The sequence below is a fragment of the Trachypithecus francoisi genome, unplaced genomic scaffold (genome assembly GCF_009764315.1).
Source record: "Trachypithecus francoisi isolate TF-2019V2 unplaced genomic scaffold, Tfra_2.0 Lachesis_group11, whole genome shotgun sequence".
Taxonomy (NCBI): Eukaryota; Metazoa; Chordata; class Mammalia; order Primates; family Cercopithecidae; genus Trachypithecus; species Trachypithecus francoisi.
The window spans coordinates 128,132,909-128,144,761 of NW_022681456.1; the positions used below are offsets into that span (position 1 = coordinate 128,132,909).

General features: G+C 39.6%; 1 protein-coding gene across 13 annotated transcripts in view; it reads left to right on the forward strand.

Annotated features, from left to right (window-relative positions):
- PARP11 (poly(ADP-ribose) polymerase family member 11) overlaps nucleotides 1-11,282 on the forward strand; it is a 55,412-nt gene extending 44,130 nt beyond the window's left edge. For 9 of the 13 annotated variants that reach the window (XM_033223174.1, XM_033223177.1, XM_033223176.1 and 6 more), the window contains 2 exons: nucleotides 5,909-6,060; nucleotides 7,611-8,307. In XM_033223174.1, coding sequence (XP_033079065.1) covers nucleotides 5,909-6,060; nucleotides 7,611-7,927 — 469 coding nt within the window. In that variant the 3' untranslated portion in view covers nucleotides 7,928-8,307. Of the gene's footprint in view, nucleotides 1-5,908; nucleotides 6,061-7,610 lie in introns of all 13 variants that reach the window. The other 4 variants (XM_033223173.1, XM_033223181.1, XM_033223182.1 and 1 more) reach the window with 2 other exon arrangements.
- Nucleotides 11,283-11,853: the final 571 nt, after the last annotated feature.

The following is an 11,853-nucleotide window of genomic DNA, read 5'->3' on the forward strand; positions in this document are numbered from 1 at the left end:
TCCATCCATCTTTGCCAACGAAAGTAGGGAGTGTGGAGTGGAGTGGGGAGAATTAGGGAGCCCCAGACACCAGTTGATAGGAGAAGGGCATCTCGGGCATCGGGGCAGTAAGAGCCAAAGTCTGTATGTAAGAGGGAGCACAGAAAATTGAAACAGCTTCAGATAGAACAGAAATTAGGTAGAATGGTATCAAGAGGCAGAGCATGCAGGAGTTTGTAGTAGCACCACTGGGGTGGTGGTTGTGTAATCATCTTTACTAGCCTTAGTTGAGTTGGATCGAACCAGAGTGGAAGTCAGAGAGTTAGCAGGGGCTAGACCATGTGGGGCCTTATAAGCTAAACTGAGAGGTTTGGATTTTTTCCTGGGACAGTAGAATGCCATTGTAGAACTTTAAGCAAGAGAGTGATGCATCTGATTTGCAGTTTAGAAAAATAATTAGGCTGTGCAGTGGAGAAGGGGTTTAAAGCAGTGGTTCTCAACTGGGAGTGATTTTACCTGCTGGGGGACATTTGGTAATGACTGGCGTCATTTTTGATTGTTAATGTGGCAGGGTGGGGGTGCTTCTGGCATCTACTGGATAGAAGCCAGGATGCTAAACATCCTACAATGCATGACACAACAAAGAAGAAGCCTTCCACAACAAAGAAGTGTCAAACACAAAACTCAGTAATTTAAAGGGATCACAGTTTGAAGCAGAGAGACCGATTTAGAAAATTGTTTCAGTAATTAGACTGAGACACGTTGGGTTGCCTGACCCAAAGTGGTATCTGCTGTGATGGAGCAAAGAAGACAGTTTTGAGGTATTAAGGTTATAGAATGACAGGGCTTGGTGCCTCACTTACTGTTTGCGATGGGGTAGTAAGGGAGATGAGAAGGATAACTCCCAAGTGTTTGGCTTGTTTGTTTTACTTGACTAAGGGAGTATCAGTAGGAAATCTTTAGCGATGATGGAAAGGGAGTAGTAGTTGATGTATAGCAGTTGACATATGGTCAGGAGTTCAGAAGAGTGGTGTAGACTAGAGACAGAGGTTTTGGAGTCGTTAGAAAATGTGGGGTAATAGAAGCTATAGGAATGAAGACGATGACTAGGGAGCATATGTACATTAAGAAAAGAAGAGGGCCAAGGGTCCAAGTCTGGAAGGGATGAACAGAGGAAGAGAAAACCCAAGGAGGGAACCAACAACCACAGAAAGTGGGAGAAAACCAATAGATGATGTAGTCACAGAAGCTGGAGGGAGAATGTGGTTTACACAAGTAGGTGCCATCTGTGCGATTACATACTGAAAAGATGTTAAGCAGGATAAATTTGAAAAGTTCCTTTGCATTTTTCAATAAGAAGGCCATTGGTAACCTAGAGGAAAGCAATGTTGGTAGACATCATATTGTGTATACAGCAAATGTTGACAACTTTTTCAAGAAGTTTGGCAGTGAGGAGGGTGAGAGATGTGAGAAGACAGATAATGTGGGGTTATTGTTATGTGTTTAAAATTTAATCATGGGAGAGAACTGAACATTGTAATTAGAAAGGACCGATGGAGAAGGAAAATTTTAAAGACTCTTAGAGAAAGAGTGGAAGGGCAGTTGATGGATTCCAGCTCCTCAAGAAGTGTGATGAGATGAAATTCTGAGAACATGTGTCAGAAAGGAGATAGAGAAGCATGGTCCAGTTATGTTTACAGAGAAGTCGAGGTAGGGGATGAAAAGAGGAGTTAGGTTAAGGAGTTCCTTCCTGATACCTTCCATTTCTTTTGTGATGGAAGAAGGGAGGTCACCTACAGAGAATAAAGTGTTCGGGAGGTGCTGATAAGAGGAAAAGGAAAGGGGAAAGAGGAGATTTGAAATGGCCACTGTGGATAATGGGGTAGAACGAGCTATCTTGGGAACCATAGGATTTCTGTCAGCATTGAGGGCTTAGCTAAAGTATGTGAATTTATGGGGCAACCCATGTTGTGTAATATACTTCAGAGTACAAATGGAAGGGCAGATAGTGGAGATGGTTGGATCGATCCACAGCTGGGAAGCATAAGGCAGCAAGGACATAAGAGCATCTTATTAATAATGTGAATTGAGATCAGAGATTCTCGAACCTAGTTGCAAGTCAGAACCGCCAGTGGAATTTGCTAGCTAGTAGAGACGTCTGTCACCCGCCGCAGATCTACTGCATCAGAACCTCTGGGTTCTGACGCTTTCACCTTGAAACAATTCTATAAGTGGTTCTGACACTTTCACCTTGAAACAGTTCTGTAAGTGGTTCTGATGTTCAGCAGGATGAAATGTGTTCTAAATCTAGGTAGACTTACTTTAATCCAGAGCATGGACGTATTCTTGCTGCAGTGCAGAGCGTGTGGCATACACACTTTAGCCACTCTGGCACTCTAGTCCCTAAGAGGTGGATCATTTTGAGACACTTTGAGAAGTGGGTGTGACAGTACTTTCAGTAAGTTCAGGAATGATTGTGGATCTGGGCAAAGGTGGGCAGGGTTGTGAAGAACTTAGTGTAGTTCTGTGACTTTCCTTGCAGATGTAACTAAAGTTCATGAGGCCCTGGAATTCCACTTTAGCCCTTCTGGGACACCAAGGTCATAGTCTGTGAATGTCCTCATTTCATGGCTGCCTTAGTAGGGGAGTAGTGGGCACTAGAACAGACTGTGCCGTGGGGATACAAAGCTTTAACCACCACGCCCCTGCTCTGTGCCTTCAACTGGTGTATACGCACCATCTAATCTAGGAAGTAAGCATTGTTTTCCATCCCTGCCTATACCCATACTCCATACCCTTTAACTCACAGTTTATTTATAATATCTAAGAGAAACTCCAGCGAATTTTCAAACCGAGATTCACTCGAATTTGTGCCTGAAAAGTAGTGATAAATGAATTTTTTTCTTTTTGACACAGAGTCTTGCTCTGTCGCCCAGGCTGGAGTGCAGTGGCCGGATCTCAGCTCACTGCAAGCTCCGCCTCCCGGGTTTACGCCATTCTCCTGCCTCAGCCTTCCGAGTAGCTGGGACTACAGGCGCCCGCCACCATACCCGGCTAACTTTTTTGTATTTTTAGTAGAGACGGGGTTTCACCGTGTCAGCCAGGATGGTCTTGATCTTTTGACCTCGTGATCTGCCTGCCTTGGCCTGCCAAAGTGCTGGGATTACAGGCATGAGCCGCTGTGCCTGGCCTTTTTTTTGAGATGGAGTCTTGCTCTGTTCCCTAGGCTGCAGTGCAGTGGGGCAATCTTGGCTCATTACAACCTGCACCTCCCGGATTCAAGTGATTCTCCTGCCTCAGCCTCCGAGTAGGGGGGATTACAGGTGTGTACCACCACACCCAGCTAAGTTTTGTATTTTTTAGTAGAGACAGAATTTCCTGAGAGTGGATTCTAGTCATTACAGATCATGAAGCACAACAGTGAGAAGTTTGACATTGCAGACCATGAAGCCTGGCATTGTGTATGACACTAATGTTTCTTTGAGAAACCCAGCATGGATTCACTAATGCCTGACTAATAGGATTACCACAGTGGTAGATGGATAGGCCCCTTAGACAGTCTAGCTTGGTTTCTCACTTTATAGTTGTTGAGAAAGTGCCTTTTCATGAAGACAAGATGGAGAAATATGTGCTGGTTGGTATTTCAAAGAGAAAAACTAGTAGCCAAAAAGTCTTATGCAGAGGAGTAACTCGAATGGCATGCATGCTTTCTTCTTGGGTCCTTCAAAATTTTTATCGGAAACTTGGGTGAAAATGCAGAGGGCTTGCTTATCACACTTGTGAAAGATTCAAAACTAGAAGGGGTGGCTTATTTGTTGAGTGAGTAAATCAGCAGTCAGAAAGACCTTGGAAGGTTGAAACAGTGGGTAAAAACAAGTATTATCTTTTTTTTAATTAAAAAAAAAATTTTCCATTGTTTTTATAAAGGGAACAAATGCACATTGTTTAAAAAAAGTGAGAACATAAAGTTCTAAAAAAGGAAGTTGCTATAATTCTTAGTGAAAGCATGCTGACTTTTTGTAAAGTAAACATTTGCTAAATGCACAACCTTCTAAGGTTATGCTTAATGGTCTGAAAAGACTATCACAAATAGATCAAAGTGTATACATTTAAATTTTGATACATACTGCCAAATGACTCTTGAGAAAGACCATATGCATTTCCATTTCTGTCTCCATTTAAATGCAAGTATCCATTCCTGAACATACTCATCAAGCTGCATATCATTTATAGAACTCAGTCTGTGATACGGATATTTTACTGTTATTTAATTTTTACTTTTTAAATTACTATATCAAGTAAAACTTAACTGAAATAAATCTATTGCATTCAGTTTATAAATCAGTTGTACAAATTTAGCAAGCTAAGAGAGGTCTGGTTTGAAAAAGTCTGGGAGTTTGAACTGACTACACACTTGATCATGGTGATTATGGTGCAGTTCACTGCCCTGGTACCAAAATGCATTCAGTGGTGTTGGTGCAGTCAGTGCTGTCTGATGATATTTGGACTGTTTCTATTTCATACCAACATTTATAAACTAGAAAGTATGTAGCAGATTGTTATTAACTAAAGACTGTTGGGATAAAGAAAGACCTAGAAGCTATGCTGTGTCAGGAGTAGTTGAAGGAATGGTGTATATTTAACCGAGAAAAGAAAGCCTAGGTAGGTGTTCATAGTTATTTTTGGATATTTGCAATGTTGTTTTGTGTAAGAGTGATTTGAATTGTTAGTGTTCATAAGAGAATAATAAAGACCTATCAGTGGAAGTAACGGAAGGCGGATGTTGGTCTGGCGTTGGGAGGGATGTACTTTCCAGCGATTGCAACTGATCACAAATAGACGGTGCTGTTTTGCAAAGTGAGCAGTTGATGCCGTTGAGTACTTGACACTGGATGGATTGAAGCAGGCGTGAAATAGCTATCAGAAGTCGGGGGAGGGGATTCTTTTTCATTTTTAAAATATGATTTTTAGTTTCAAGAATGAAAATGCAGCAAATAGTTTACAGACTCCCATGTATCTACCTATCAGATTTAACATTTTGATACTTGTCACATTTCCTTCCTCTTCACACAGATACAGGTGAAGTGTTTACTCCATCCCTGTCCTACTCTCCTCCTTTCCTCCTGAGATTGGTATGGTGCCTTATTGTTTGTATTTTGTGTTTTTTACTACCTGTGTATGTATACCTACATAATACACGGTATTATTTTGAGTTCTCTCTTTTTGCAAGATTCTTTTTACATGAAATATTATTTTTCAAGATTTACTATGTTAATGCACATAAATCTACTTCATTACTTTTAACTTTTATATATAAATACGTGACTATTCATTTCTCTCTGAAATAATTTTAGGCTGTTTTCAGTTTTTGTTTTCTGTTATAATCAGTCCTACATTAAATATGCTTTTATGTGTTAGGATAGATTTATCCTTGGGAAGAGGATTAAACTGGATAGCTTAACGTCCCTCCCAACCCTATGGTGCAAAATTTAGTCAACTGAACCAACATTTTCTAGTTTCTGAGGATAAAAACCATATGACATGGTCCCTGCTCAAGGAATTCACTGTCTAAAGCCTCTGCGAACGTTGTATTACTTGTTTGTTGTCTCAGTTTTAGGCATCTATAAAGCTTAGCTGGTTTAGACAATCAATTACCTTTACGAAGTTGGGGCATAGCATGGGATAACTAATTTTTGGCATAATTTTCAACCTTAAGTTTCAGTGTTAACTAATAATTTTTGATGAGATGATTTATGTGTCCAAGAACGTTTGAAATTATTTCTTTTCTAGACTTGCTTTGTCCACTTATTATTTATATTAAAGTATTTTCTGTTTTACCTTTCTGTTGAAACTTGCTCATTAAGATGAACAAATGCTACTTATGGTATATTTCTGTGTGCTTTTGTGTCTGTGTATATTGTGTTTTTAGGAAAAAGGCTCAGCTCAAGAAAAAAAGAGGTGTGCCTCAGATTAATGAACAAATGCTATTTCATGGTACCAGCAGTGAATTTGTAGAAGCAATCTGCATTCATAACTTTGATTGGAGAATAAATGGTATACATGGTGCTGTCTTTGGAAAAGGTAATTATCAGAACTCCAGGTCCAGTGTGAGTCCTAGGAGAGAGTTTCCTCTTTTTAGAGGCATATAAATATAAATATAAACTGCTTTATGGCAAATATATAGAGAATGAGAAAACAAATGGATTATAATTGCATTGTGTACCAGAATAGGTACTAGTGTTTTTGTTTTGTTTGGTTTTTAAGAAAATGATAGGTAAGAATATTAGTGAGCAATAAGGAATAGTGGGGGAAAACTTCACGTTATTTATAATGTTGTGAAAATCCAGGTTTTTCAATTTATGTCTGGTACTCAAGCAAATTAAGGAGAGAGGTGAGGGGAAAGGAACGGGATGTACATTCCATTGTCTGGTCCTTACTTTGTACCTTACCTCCAGCAAGAGAACTGACTACTATTTAGGATCAGGATATGCTACATTTTGAAAATGTAAATTAATTTTAAAATAACTACTACAAAGGCCATTCCACTTATTTAACTGTAAGGAGGTCAGAAGGTGTTACATAAATCCCGTCAGTGTTAGGTAACTATGAGACTTTGCAATTCACTTCCACTTTTTTTAGAGTAAGAATGCCCTTAATGGTGTCTATCTCTTGTGTCTACCATTTCAGAAGAGCTGGCTGCTTTGTTGAACTTTCATGTGCAGGCAGTGAGCCAGTAAAATCGTTTTTGTTTTGGAATGCTCAGAGATGAATGGCATTCTACTCTCTCCGAAATCTTTTCATGGATATGGGATTCTATTGTTTCCAGAAATATTATTGAATTGTTATCCCACATCATAGAAATATGGTTTCTTGGGGTTTAAAAGAATCCTTGTAGGCCATCAGTTTCCACTGTGCTCTCCAGAGCTTTGCTGGAGCAGGGTGAGGAAGTGGTGGAAGGAAACCGAAACAGGAGGGAGGGCCAAGCAGTAAAACTCAGGGCCGGGCATGGTGGCTCACGCCTGTAATCCCAGCACTTGGGGAGGCCGAGGCAGGTGGATCACCTGAGGTCGAGAGTTCAAGATTAGCCTGGCCAACATGGTGAAACCCTGTCTCTACTAAAAAAACATAAAAATTAGTTGGGCATGGTGGCACGCGCCTGTAGAATCACTTACTTGAACCTGGGAGGCGGAGGTTGCAGTGAGCTGAGATCATGGCACTGCTCTCCAGCTTGGGAGACAGAGCAAGACTCCATCTCAAAAAAACAGAACAAAACTCAGGTCCAGCCACACTTTTAATCATTGAACCAGTTTTATCAGTTTTATTCATTGGTTTCTTTGTAAGATTTATTTTAAAAACAGAAGTCTGGTAGCTATATTTTGGTGGGGGCAGGGGATGGTGTTGGTGGTGAGGGCTGCTATGTACCAGCAAATCTATTCCTATGGTAGTCTATACCACAGCTGTCCATAACAGATGGATTTCTGTTCTTCTCTTAAAGATCTGCGAATGAAGAAATTCCACATCTACTTTTATTATACAATTCTATGCATCTATTCTCCTGACAAAATGTTTTTGCTTGTTTTTAATATATTCTTCGGAGTAATCTTGGCTTTTCTTGGTCCTCTTTGTTTAAGGAACCTATTTTGCTAGAGATGCTGCTTATTCCAGTCGTTTCTGCAAAGATGACATAAAGCATGGAAACACATTCCAAATTCATGGTGTCAGCTTGCAACAGCGGCATCTGTTTAGAACATATAAATCTATGTTTCTTGCTCGAGTGCTAATTGGAGATTACATAAACGGAGACTCCAAATACATGCGACCTCCTTCCAAAGACGGGAGCTATGTGAATTTATATGACAGCTGTGTGGATGATACCTGGAACCCAAAGATCTTTGTGGTTTTTGATGCCAACCAAATCTATCCTGAGTACTTGATAGACTTTCATTGATTTCACTTCCAAATCTCAGTGGTCAAGGAAGCTTTATTCTTTTTTGCAGGAAGATTTGCTCTTCAGTCATCTAGCCACTAAATGTTAATTATCTGATACTTTTGAAACAGATATGAAAAACAAGTGGCCTCCATATAAAAAGACATACTGACTTTAAGGTTGGTTTTTGTTGTTTTGTTTTTGCCTGTTTCTTGTAGTCTTGTTTGTTAAAAATTGTTATCATTGATGTTTTAATATGTAGGGGTGAAAGATACCATTCAAAATGGAATCAGCTGAGTCTCAACTAATGTGGTCATTGAGATCTTTAAGGTTTACACGTGTGTTATCAGGATAAATGATTTTAGTTTAAATGGACTTATTCGTATAAATGTTGAAAAAAATATACAGACATAAATGTGTCCCTTTAGAGGAACTGATCTTTTGTAAATCGAATTCGGGTAGTAGTATCATCCACCAATCCATTTGTTACTTTGTTGGTCTTCTGAAGGGGGGATTTGAAACTCTGAAACAGTCTGAGCACCTTGAGAGAAATCAGAAACAAGGCAATTATTTGCAGTGCTGTCAAACAAGTCAGGAGGAGAAAATCAAGGTAGAGTGTCCTGCTTTCCGGTTGCCTTAGGATAGCAGGCTGCAGCCTCAGACTTGCTCCTGTCATTCTCCTCTGTCTCCTACATCTGAATTGATCATTGCTGCAAAATATCATTAGCCTACACTTCATCCATCAGGGTTCTTGGATTCTTACACCACGACTTGCTGTGCAAGGTGTTTATTGCATCTTCAAAGTGAAACTCTAAATTATTATTCAAATGTTTATTTTCCTTTTGTTTTCCAAAGAGTCCGTACAGTGATCACTTCTAAGATTTATTTTTTACCTTCCCCTCTGCAGCACACACAGCTATTCAACAATGATTTCTAAAATTAATATTTCAAATTTGTATCTCTCCATTTTGAAACATTATAGAAAGCATGGGATGCTTGAGGCGAATCTGGTTTCTCCTTTGAAGTAGCTATTGACAGCCTACTCTCTTGAAAAGTTAGATATGATTCTTAATCATGTGTAGTGGACATTTGTTTACCTGTTGCATCTCTTTTGCTGTTCCATTGTAAGGAAGATGAGAAGTGTTGGGACAGCTTCCTTCCCCGAAAGGTATTCTAGCAGAGGCGAGACAGCAGTTTGGCAGGCATGTTGTATAGGAGTTAAGTACCGGATGGGGAATTGCCCATGTGATGGTTAAGAGTCTCTCACACTGATTTTCTTTCTTTTCTCCTCTTCTCTCCTCTTCCTCTCCTCTTCCTCTCCTCTTCCTCTTCTTTTCCTCTTCTCTTCTCCTTTTCTCTTTTCCCCTTCTCTTCCCCTTCTCTTCCTCTTCTCTTCCTCTTCTTTTCTCTTCTACTTTTCTCTTCTCCTTTTCTCTTCTTTTCCCTTTCTCTTCCCCTTCTCTTCCTCTTCTCTTCCTCTTCTTTTCTCTTCTACTTTTCTCTTCTCCTTTTCTCTTCTTTTCCCTTTCTCTTCCCCTTCTCTTCCTCTCTCCTCTCCTCTGTTTCCCTCCCTTCTTCCCTTTCTTCCCTCCCTCCCTCCTTCCTTCTTCTTTTTTTTTTTTTTTTTTTGGTAGAGTCTTGCTCTGTTGCCCAGGCTGCAGTGCAGTGGTGCAATCTCAGCTCACTGCAACCCCCACCTCCCGAGTTCAAGCAGTTCTCCTGCCTCAGCTTCCTCAGTTACTGGTACTACAGGTGCATACCACCATGCCCAGCTAATTTTTGTATTTTTAGTAGAGACGGGGTTTTGTCATGTTGGCCAGGCTGATCTCGAACTCCTGACCTCAGGTGATCCGCCTGCCTCAGCCTCCCAAAGTGCTGAGATTACAGGCATGAGCCACTGTGCCCGGCCTGATTCTCTATGATTCTACCTTTAAAAGACAGCACATGTACCAAGCCTTTTTCAGAAAGCTTTTCTCTTAACTCTTTCTAATACTGAATTTTCTCTCTATTATCCTTACCCACTTCTGGCTGACAGTTAGTGAACACAATTTAACTTCTTAAAAAAATCCCGGTGTCTATGCTTATATTGCTCACTTAAATCATTTGTATTACAAAGGCATCTACAAATAATAAAAGTAAAGAGTGTGGACAGATTAGGGATCGTAATTCTTCAAGTGCCATCCATCCCAGATTTCCATTATAGCCCAGCATGTGTGTAATTGTGCAGTGGGAGGTAAGTAGTACCTAGAACATTGCATGTACAATACTTTGAAACAAAGTGGCAACAGAGGTCTCCTGACTCAGGTATGCAACCCAACTGCTGGTTTAGATGAAGTGCTGAGAATATTTAGAAAAAGCACTTTAAAAAGCATCTAGAGATTATCATGAAAATAATTGGAGGCAGAGTCACTAGGCTGCCTTGTGAGAGGCAGCACACCATGGCTGTAAACCTGTTCACAAAAAACAATGTTAGAGACATTAGGAATTCAGGTTTTGAAAATCTTTTTTTCTATTTATTTGTTATTTACATACCAAAAAACCACATTAAAATAGTCCTCCCTTTAACATGGCTATCTTTTTTCAAGTTTAATATGCATACCTCTCTCAGCACTTAAATGGAATAACTGTTGCAGCATTTGGGAGTTGTTTTTCTTTTAGACATTTGCAGATCTTATCTCAAGGTGACTAGGGGCCCAGAGTTAAGTATTTGTTAGGCAATCTCTGCGAACTTTGACCTCACCTAGTTGGCTTACATGAAATATGTAGAATGCGCTGCAGTAGCCATTGTAAGAAAGTACTGTACTGGTTTCTTGGGGCTTGTTGTTGTTGTTTGGTCTGAGAATGTACTGCCAACCCCTCTTTTATAAGAGAGAACTGATTTTGATACATATTTTAAAATATGAGAGTATAGAGTTAATGGATGTTAAAACTTTATTTCTTTGTTTTGGTAAGTAGATTAAATTGAGAATCATATGATCAGTGCATTTGAGAATTATATGACCAGTATATAATAATACTGGACATAACCATTTGCCATCTTTTCCTGTTATCATCACATAGAGTGGGTGGGAAGAATGAATAGAAATCACTCTAAAATAATGATAAATGGTTTTTAAAACTCTATATTGAATACATTCCAGCTGAAAATGACTTTTCTTTTTCACTTTGGTGATACCAGCCTCAGGGTAAAAAAAGAAAATGTATTTATAAAAAACAGTTTCATAAATCTTTTAGTTATAAACAGGAAAGTTTTATATTAGTGTGTCATTTCATTTCTAGACTGTTGATGGTGATGATGAGAAAGAATTTGGAGCCAATTTTGATATATGAATGTATTGCTTTTACATGTGATGATTAAAGCTCTCCATTAGCAGTTCTTGGTTGTCTGTGTATATCATATATTTGTTTCTGTGATATATGTATCTCATCTCCACTTTGTATTATTTAAACCTAAGTTTTCAGCTCAATCTTAGTGGACCCAAGGAGTTTGTTGCCTGTAACTCATATGTACCCCACTTGCAGATGGGGGAAGTCTCTTGTTCTTAGTTTGAAGCATCATGAGCAATAGCTAATCAAACGGGAATCATTAGAAATAGCTGATCTGTGGGAAAAATCGTTTACTGTGTGCTATTATAAAAAGAAAAAATTCCCCAAACAGGCCAAGAGTTGGCACCTGCAGCATTTTTTATTCTTGGTGTGCTCCGCTGGCTCAGAGGAGCAGCTCTGTAGGGTGTGTCTACTTTCACCCAAGGAGTATCCTTCCTACAGTCCATCTAACCTTCAGCCACGCGCACTGTGTCTACCATCATTCCTGTTGAAGCGAGTTAAACATTCTATTGAACCTTTGGCAAGCAAGGATGGCATCAAAGGCTATCCTCATGTTCAAACTGAGAGAAACGAGGGGCAGAATGATTGACTCATTGTGATAAAAATTCAGTTGAGCTTTG